The 9,570-nt window shown below is 47.4% G+C and overlaps 1 protein-coding gene across 1 annotated transcript in view; it reads left to right on the top strand.

Moving 5' to 3' along the window:
* The first annotated feature begins 1,509 nt into the window (after positions 1 to 1,509).
* The window catches only part of MYLK2 (myosin light chain kinase 2), a 26,974-nt gene continuing 18,913 nt past the window's right edge, over positions 1,510 to 9,570 (top strand). Inside the window, 4 exon segments of the mRNA XM_056811975.1 lie at positions 1,510 to 1,663; positions 1,977 to 2,073; positions 3,430 to 3,829; positions 4,366 to 4,763. Of these exon segments, the coding sequence (XP_056667953.1) occupies positions 2,013 to 2,073; positions 3,430 to 3,829; positions 4,366 to 4,763 (859 nt within the window). The 5' untranslated portion in view covers positions 1,510 to 1,663; positions 1,977 to 2,012.

The raw sequence follows: 9,570 nt of genomic DNA, 5'->3' as shown, positions 1-9,570 counted from the left end.
AATCCACAGAGTTACCCAGCTGCTCCTAAAGCTAGGAATATTAAGAAAGGCAAAAGGCAGTCTCTGCTCTCAAGGGGCTCATAGTCTAATGGGGGATGGACAAAGACAAGACTAAGGACAGGGACAGGACTGTAAATCGAATTTTCTCTCTACCATACCACACTGAGATGGGTGTCATGCTCCTTAAATAGCCCCTCAGTGCTCTGGACTGAGGTGGGTGACCAGGAGGCCAGCCTGAGGTAACATTGTTCATGTCATTAGGGTGGGTGTGACTTGAGCATGCCAACCAGACCTGGAGAGACTCTTGCCTCCAGTGGGAAGGCTCTGAGCTTCCCCAGTGTCCTGAGCCTCAGGACAATACACCTAGGGTCAGTGCCCAAAGTCATAGACTTACAGAGTGATGGAGCTAGGAAGGAATTTAGGACACAGAACATAGAATGTCAGAGCTGGGAAGGATTTTAGGACACGGGCCACAGAATGGCAGAGCCTGGAGGGACCTTAACAATGGAAAAAAACCCAAACCTCCTAGCTCACCAAGCATTCTCCTCACAGCAATCCTTCAAGGTAGATTATTGGCCCAGTTTTGTAGGAAATCCATCAATAGGGAAACAGGCTCAGGAAGCAAAGTGACTTGCACAGAGTCACAAAACTGGTAAGCATCAAAGCCAGGTCTCAGCTTTAGGTCTCCTGCTTCCAAGACCTGAGCTGGCAAGAATATTCGAATGTAGGAAGAATGGGAGAGCTGGAAGGGGCCTTGGAACCCATTTATTCTATTTCCCTTCGTTGCAGAGAATGATGCAGGTTTCATGTCCTTAGTCACCTACAGTCTGAATTTCCCTAACAGCTCAGTTCAGACCCTCTTGAATTCCCCCGAATCCCCACATATGGTGGGATCTGGACCAGAGGTTATTAACCCTTTGTGTTTCTGTGGACCCTTTCAGCAGTCTGATGAAGCCTATGGCCTCCTTGGAATAAGCTTTTAAATTCATAAACTAAAGGGGGTAGGATTACAAAGAAGGACTTATTGAAGTTTGAAGCTATATTGGAACCATAGGAGAAACAGGAAGCCATATTGAAATACAGCTATCAAAAAAAAAAATCAAGTTTCTAGATTCTCCTGAAATGGGTCTGTGGACCCCAGGATTAAGAACTCCTGATCTAGAGGGATATAAGGGGGGTGATCCCCAGGCAAGACTCTGGCACTCTGGTCATCCTCCTTGTACTAGGCAGGACCCAAGCAAAAAGAAACTTGGGTGTCAGGAGTAGCGCTCTAGGTCCAGGGATGCATGGGCGGTCCTGGGCCTGGGCAATTGAGTCGTGACTGCTTCGGCCCTCTCTCCTCTCTCATCTGCTTCTGCTTGTTTTCCTGCTCCAGCTCCCCCAAGCCTGAGCCCCTGCTGGCCGGCAGGGTGGCCGTGGGAAGAATGGCGTGTCCTCTGAACCTGGGCCAAGAGGAACAGGTGGCCCGAAAGTCGAAGCTTGTTGGGCTCATTGCTGCATGGCCCCCGTGTAAGGGATCCTTCTCGTCCTGCACCTCCTCCTCCTCCTCCTCCTCCTCCTCTTCTCCTCCTCTTCTGCCTCCCCAGCTCTGTTACACTCGTTATAGGGCAGCACCAGCTCCGGCAGCCACACGTCTCTGCCCTGGCCCTGGCCTGGCCACCAGGTAACCTCCCCACCCCCTTCACTCACCCATCCCCTGGTCCCTTACCACTCAACACCTTCCCGATCTAGGGGCCATTCCCATTCAGTCTATGCAACTCAGCAGCCTTCACCCCAGAGTCAGGGCTGGATTCTCTATCACCCGTGGCAAGCCCCAGAGCCGCCTTTAATGCCTTCTCTCCCACCCCTCAGTTCTCTGGATTTTCCACCCCTGCAAGGACCCACTTTGGCCAGGAACTGCCTTCACTTGTCTCCGGTCCCCTTCTGCCCTTTCATTCCCTGGGACTGAAGCCTCCCCTCTCCTCCTCTCTCTGCAGGCAATAGTTGGACAGACAGAAGGACCAGCCTTCCTCATGGCAACTGCAGACAAAGGAGCAACCCAGCCAGGAAGCCCGAGCCCAGAAGCGGGTACAGGTGCTGGGATTGCGGGTAGTAGCTAGCAGGCAGTAGGGAGTGGAAAGAGCCAGCCCTGGGAGGTAGCTAGTGGAGAATTTTGAACTCTGAGATTGGAGGCTGAAGTCAGAGCCCTGCCCTCCCTGCTGCTCTTTGAGATGGAATTCTTTTCTTTGTGAGGCTGGGCCCTAAGCTGGTTATTTCCTGCCATCCTCTGCTTATTGTCTCTACCTCAGAGGGCAGGGATACCCTCTGGAGCTTTGGGTGGATGAGAAGAGTCTTTTGTCTTTCCCATTAGAGTGGAAACTCCTTGAGGTCAAGGCTTGTGTTCTTGCCTTTCTTTGCAGCTCTGTCTTTTAGCCTAGTACCTTAATAAATTCTTGGTGTTTGAATGATACCAATTCCAAGCTCATCATTTTGTTTATTTTATTTTATTTAAGATCATTTTCCCCATGGTTACATGATGCTTGTTGTCTCCCTCCCTCTCATTGTTTTAGAGACTAGAGAATGGAGGCCCAAAGACAAGAAGTGGTTTGTTCCACGAGGGGCAGAATCAGAATTTTCAACCGTCTTCTTGGACTCTAAATGCAGGGACTTTTCTATGACTCCATAGGTCTCTTCAAGAGAGATGGGAAGTGCTCCCAGGTCATCTGGCAGGCAGGAAGGCAGGGTCTGAGCACTGGGCAAACCCCTGGCATGTTCCCTCTCCCTTCTTGAAAAGATCCACAGACACCCTGGGCAGAGGGTTCAGTTCTGAGCATTCCTGGAAAGGAGCAAGTGGGCTATAGGGGTGGATGTCATCTTCAGCCAGCTAAAGGAAGTTGGACCTTGGGAGGAGGACAAGAGCATCTTAAACACAGAGGAAGTGAAGTTGTGGGCATTTTCTAGCTGCCTATCAGGAGGGGCAGGAGACCCCGAGTCTGAAGGGGCCTGGCACATGGGCCAGCGATATAGACCCTAACAATGAGGTGGTGGGGAAAGAGTACTGTATCTGAGGTCAGGGGAGATCCCTGTTCAAATCCCAGCTCTATGCTTTCTGGGTACATGATCACAGGCAAGTCCCATTCTCTTTCTGAGCCTGTTTCCTCTTTGCAAAATGACAGGACTGCAGTAGATGATGCTTAAAGTTCCTTCTACCTCTAAGATCCCATGATCCTCTCTGAATCCTTGTTCACTTTTGTAAAAGGGGCAGCGGGGGTGGTGGTGTAGAGCTATGATCCTTGCCCTATGTGTTGCTTGAACTGTAGAAATATAAATTGTTAGTGTTGTTACTTGGGGGAGGATTAAGAAGACCCTGCAGGGGCAGAGAGCTCCAGCACACTGGTACAGGTGGAGCTCAGGGGACCACCCAATTTAACATCACCTTCTCACTTGCAGACAATGCCCCCAAAGGCAGGGCTGATGAGACTTCTCTTGTCCAAGAGAAAGGGGCTGTGCCTCCAAGTCAGCCTCTGCCTGGCAGCCCAGGCCCCCCCAAGGAGAGAACTACGGCTGCTGGTGGGGTGGCCCTCCCAGATGGAGGGGTAGGGGAGGCATCCCTGGCAGCAGAGGGAAGTGCTGGACCAACAGCTGCCCTGCCCCAGCAGTCTCCACAGAAGGACTCCTCAGGGAAGAAATCAGAGGCTGGCACCAAGGGCTCTGAGACTGGACAGGACAAGGGTAGCCGAGGGGCAGGAGAACAGGCCAAGGGAGAAAAGAAGCCTGAAGGCAAATCTGACCCTAAGAAGGCACCCCCACCCTTCTTGCATAGCCCCAGCTGCCCTGCTACTCTTCAGAGGTAAGTACTCTCCTGGCACCCACAGGGCTTTTCACCTGAGCCATGGGATCATGGAGCCAGTGCCAGTGAAAGGCAGGAGATCTGGGTTCTAGTTTTGCTCTGTTGCCAACATGTTTGATCTTAAACAAGTCATTTTCCTTTCCTGGGTCTTGGTTTTCTTGTCTGCAAAATAAAGAAGGGTTGCACTAGATATCTCTCTAAAGTTCCTTTTAGCTCTGATAAGACATTTATAAATCTTTTGAGAATAATTGTAAGGTTATTTCCATGGCCTTCCTTTCTGGGACACCAGGTATAGTCCCTATTTTGACAAACAGAGCCTATCAGTCCCCCGACACCATTCCTGACCTTTCCTGGACACCTATTCCCTTCATCTCCTACCCTGGGACCTTGAATTTTTCCTGATGACGAAGTTGTCTCTCTGGTGAACGGTTCTGTGAGCATGCCCTACTGGAGTTCCTGAGATGGCTGGGGAGTAGGGAGCCTTGACCCCTAAGGAGATCAGGGGCCCTGAAATCTGCCCCCTCCTTATTTTCCAGCTCTGAGAAAGCGACAGAGAAGAGCTTGGGGGAAGCAGAGAAAGCTCTAGGTGCTGGAAAGCACAGTTCCCAGATCTCAGAAACTGTCCCTGGACAAACCAGTTCCACCCCAGGTGCTTCTAGCAAGCCTGAAGAGGGAGGGAAGAAGTCCCTGGATCCTCTGGCAGGGAGCCAGAAGGAGAAGCCTTTGGAGAAGGCTCAGGGCCCAGATGGAGAGAGATCCCAGGCCCAGTCCAGCCCCGCTAGTCCTCCCAGGGCCCAGCCGGACAGCAGCTCAGCTAAAGAAGCAGGGGACAACCCTGAAGGGATCGTGTTCCAGGCTGTTCCTGTGGAAAAAGAGACGACAGAGAAGACTGCCTGTCCTACTGCCAACAAAGAGGATAACTTCGAGATTCTAGGTAGGTTTGTAGTGACGAGGTGCCGTTCAGCAGAGGGTGGGAGGGGGATCTAGTCCCCAAACTCTAGCACTGTCTGCCCCCCCTCAACTCAATGGGGTCAATAGCCTGCCTAAGAACCAAAAGGACCAAGATCGTGTGCCAACCAGATCCCAGGCCCAGCCTGAATGGCCCCCAGGGCAGTAATATTAGATTCAGAAAAGGCACTGCCAACCCTACTCTCCCCCCATCCTCCCGGCCTGGGGACAAGTTGGGGCCTGACCTTTGCTCACTCAGCTCAGGCTCCCCGACAGGATTCCCCTCCTGGCCAAGGAGAGGGCCTGAGGCAGGGGCACCAAGCCCTGCCATCAAGCAGATGTCACAGGATAGGGCTGGAAAACCAGACCAGGCAGCCTCATGGACTGGGGCAGAGCAGAAGCAGAAGCCTCACCCCAGCTCGGACTAGTTAACAGTTCTGTTGTTTTTCTCCTACCTCGGGGAGGCAGAAGCCCAAGTACTCTGTAAAATGCTTTGAGCTCCTTCCCAGACCAGAGGGAAGAGTTTTTATTTTTTGAGAGGAAGGGAGATTTGTCAACAAGAACAATAATAATTAATTACATGTCACATTTCTAGAGTGTTTTTCTAAAACTCTTAACTTCTGTCTTAAAGTTGATACTAAGCCTCAGTTGTTCCAAAGCAGAAGAGTGATAAGGGCTAGGCAATTTGGGTTAAGTGACTTACCCAGAGTCACACAGCTAGGAAATGTCTGAGGCCAGATTTGAACCCATATTTTCCTGACTTTTGACCTGGCACTCTATCTGCTCTGCTACCTTAGTTGCCCCTGTTTCTATAGTGTTTCAAGCTTTACAAAGTGCTTTCTTCACATAAGATGAGGATAAAAATCCTTATTCAACCTTTCTTACAAGGATGCTATGAATAATAATAACTATGATAGCTAACATTTATGTCGTGCTTATAATATGCCAGGCACTATGCTAAGTGCTTTACAAATATTATCTCATTTAATCCTCACCATAACCCTTGGAGGTAAGTGCTATTCTTATGTCCATTTTACAGATGAGACAACTGAAACAAACAGGGGTTAAGTGCCAGAGTCCTGCAGCTAGGAATATCTAAGGCCATATTTGAACCCCATCCTCTGTTCACTGTGCCTCCTGGCTGCCTCATTTATGAGAATCAATAAAGACCATGATTTATAACCAAAGTATCTACTTCAATCAGTCACGATTTATTAGGAAACTAACAGGCCAGGCAATGTGCTGATATTGTGACCCAGGGAGGCCTGCGTAGCTTGGTTCAGATGTGAATGGCTGTGATATTAGGTTCTAGATACAGATGTGAAGGATTGTGATTAGGAGCATAGGGTTTTTTAGCTGGAAAGGATTCCAGAGGCCATCTAGTCCACTCCTCTCATTTCACAGGTATAGAAACCGAAGATTTAGGAGTTCAAATGTCTTGCCCAAGGCCATATACATAGTGGATAGCAGGGTTAGAATTTTCTAGCTCCAAATCCATTGCCCTGTTCAGCACACTCAGCTTCCAGATGTGAGGGGATTTCATTATTAGGTTCTAAATATGGATGTGAGAGGGTTGGACTTCAAAAGTTCTCAGTATAAATCTGAGAAGTTGGAATGGTTAGGGTCTAGGTATAGAAAGGAAGGGCCTTGGGTCTTTAGGTTCTAGACTCAAATGTAAGGGGTTAAGTTCTAGCCACAGGTGAGAGAATTTGGGATTGTTCAATTCTAGATAATTAATGAGAGGTGTTGAGATGGTTAGGTTCCAGATGAAGATAAGAAGCTTTGGAATTGTTTGCTTTTAAACATAACTGTGAGGGGTTAAATTCTAGACATCAAAGAGAGGAGCTGGGATGGCTAGGTTCCAGATATAGATGAAGGGCAGATTGGAATAGCTGGATTCTAGATACATGCAAAAGGAATTAGAATTGTTAGTTTCTATATACAAATAAGAAGGATTAGAAATGTTTGGTTCTAGACAAAATTGTGAGGGTTTAAATTCTAGCTATTGAGGAGAGGAATTGAGATTGTGAGAGGGGTTGATTGTTGGATTCTAGAGAGAGATGAAAGGAATTAGAATTGTTAGGTTACAGGTACGGATGAGAGGGGCCAGAATCATTGAGTTCTAGATTTAGTTGAAAGGAATTAGAGTTATTAGGTTCCGGCCACAAATGAGAGGAATTGAGATCATTGGGGGGGGGGGGGGTGTTGTGTGTGTGTGTGTGTGTGTGTGTGTGTGTGTGTGTGTATTGTTGGGAAGTGTTCATATTTGGTTCTAAATACTGAGGTGAGAGGTTGGAAGTGGAAGTCTCAATCTAGGTATAAAGGGTTGGTATTCTTGGTCTCTATATGTTTATGCCCAAGATTATTAATTTCTAGATGCAAATACGAGGGGCTGTAAGAGAGTTACAAGAAGTGAAGGATTTGTGACTGTTAGCTTAGAGTTAAGAGAATTCTAGATGGAATGCCCAGCTTGCACTCCCCCTTTAGAACTAATGAAGACCTAAGTAGAATTCAGTGCCTGCCCTTGGGGTGGTCATGGTCTTGGCTAGGGAGAAAAATCTCACAAGCATCAGAGTAAATAAATACTGAACTTCAGGATACAGAAAAAAAGACCTCCAGAAGCTCAGTGAAGGTGGGGAGGGCTGTGTTGCTATCAGCAGGTTTGATGGGAGTTCTCTCCCTAGGGACCCTGGAGATACTGTGGCATGAGCAGCAGTTCCCACCTAATAGAGTGACACTAAATGATCTCTATGTTCCTTCTAGTTCTTGTGGGGTCTTAAGATCCCAATCAAATCTAACGTTCTATTATGAAAGCGGCTGCTAGATAGGCATATTAGACTGGTTTTGGAGTCAAGAAGACTTGGGTTGTGTGTGCTTATGAAACATACTAGCTGTGTGACTGTGGACATGTCACTTAACCTCCAAATGACCCCTGGTCACTCCATAAGATTATGAGTTAGAGAGTAGTAGCTGTTCTTCATCAGCGGAAGGAATTTCCAGGTAGAGAGTTCCCTACACATGAAATTGCTGGTAATAGAACACAAAAATTCTGTTCTAAGGTCCCTCTTAGAAATAGAGTCTATGACTTTATCCTAAAGCAACAGAAACTCATGCAATATTCTTCCTTCCTTCCTTCCTTCCTTCCTTCCTTCCTTCCTTCCTTCCTTCCTTCCTTCCTTCCTTCCTTCCTTCCTTCCTTCCTTCCTTCCTTCTTCTTCCTCCTTCCTTCCTTCCTTCCTTTTTCTTTCTTTCTTTCTTTCTTTCTTTCTTTCTTTCTTTTCTTTCTTTCTTTCTTTCTTTCTTTCTTTCTTTCTTTCTTTCTTTCTTTCTTTCTTTCTTTCTTTCTTTCTTTCTTTCTTTCTTTCTTTCTCTTTCTTTCTTTCTTTCTTTCTTTCTTTCTTTCTTTCTTTCTTTCTTTCTTTCTTTCTTTCTTTCTTTCTTTCTTTCTTTCTTTCTTTCTTTCTTTCTTTCTTTCTTTCTTTCTTTCTTTCTTCCTTCCTTCCTTCCTTCCTTCCTTCCTTCCTTCCTTCCTTCCTTCCTTCCTTCCTTCTTCTTCCTTTCTTCCTTTCTTCCTTCCTTCCTTCCTTCCTTCCTTCCTTCCTTCCTTCCTTCCTTCCTTCCTTCCTTCCTTCCTTCCTTCCTTCCTTCCTCTCTTCCTCTCTTCCTCTCTTCCTCCCTCCCTCCCTCCCTCCCTCCCTTTCTTCCTTCCTTCCTTCTTTTCTTCTCTTACCTTCTGCCTTAGAACCACCAATACCATGTATTGGTTCTAAGGCAGAAAAGTGGTAAAAGCTAGGCAGTGGAGGTTAAGTGAGTTGCCCAGGTTCACATAGCTGGAAGTGTCTGAGGCCACATTTGAATCCAGGACCTCTTGTCTCTAGGCCTGGCCCTCAATCCACTGAGCTACCCAGCTCCTCTACATTTGCAATATTCTTGAGCAGAGAAGAAACAAAATGAAACTGAAAGGAAATAACCATTTTTATATCACCTAGGTAGCACAGTGGATAGAGCACCGGGCCTAAAGTCTGGAAGACCTGAATTCAAATCTGACATCAGATACTTACTAGTGGTGTGCTCATGGGAAAGTCACTTAACTGTTTGCCTTAGTTTCCTCATCTGTAAAATGAGCTGGAGAAGGAAACCAAAGTAGTATCTTTGCCGAGAAAATCCCTAAAGGGTCACAGTCAGATAAGACTGAAAAAGTTTAAACGACAAACTATGTGCTAGGTGATTTACAAATATTATCTGACAAATATTATCTGAGGGTCAAATAATAATATTATTATTTGACCCTCAAAACAACCCTTCAAGGTAGGTGCTCTCATTATTCCCATTTTTCCTATTGAGGAAACTGAGGCCAACAGAGGCTGTGACTTGCCCACAGTCACACAGGTAGTAAGTATAAGTATCTGATGTCTCAGGCCCAATGCTTTACCTATTGCACTACCCAGCTGCCTCTGGGGCCACATTGAGGTTTTGCCCAAGGGGGAGGCCACCCCTGCCCCCAGATGATGACTGCTTATCTTTAGTTCCCCAAGGGATGAAGACGGTTGGAAATGGACTGGGCCCTGGGGAGGGATGAGGTAGTGTGAGGGGCAGGACCCATCTGCCACTGTGGACCCACACCCTGCCCCATGGCACACCTGTGCTCCTGGGCTCCCAGGTAAGAGAGTTGCTCCCAGGGAGCTGACTCATTTCCTTTCAGCTCTGAGCAAAGGATACCTATTCTGGGTCTTTGGCACTAGGTGGCAACCTTCTTCTATGGCAAATGAGACTTCTCCGAGATGCTGGGTTTC

The sequence above is a fragment of the Monodelphis domestica genome, chromosome 1 (genome assembly GCF_027887165.1).
Source record: "Monodelphis domestica isolate mMonDom1 chromosome 1, mMonDom1.pri, whole genome shotgun sequence".
Lineage (NCBI taxonomy): Eukaryota > Metazoa > Chordata > Mammalia > Didelphimorphia > Didelphidae > Monodelphis > Monodelphis domestica.
The sequence above is the reverse complement of the archived record's forward strand: the minus strand, read 5'-3'. Positions and strand labels throughout refer to the sequence as shown.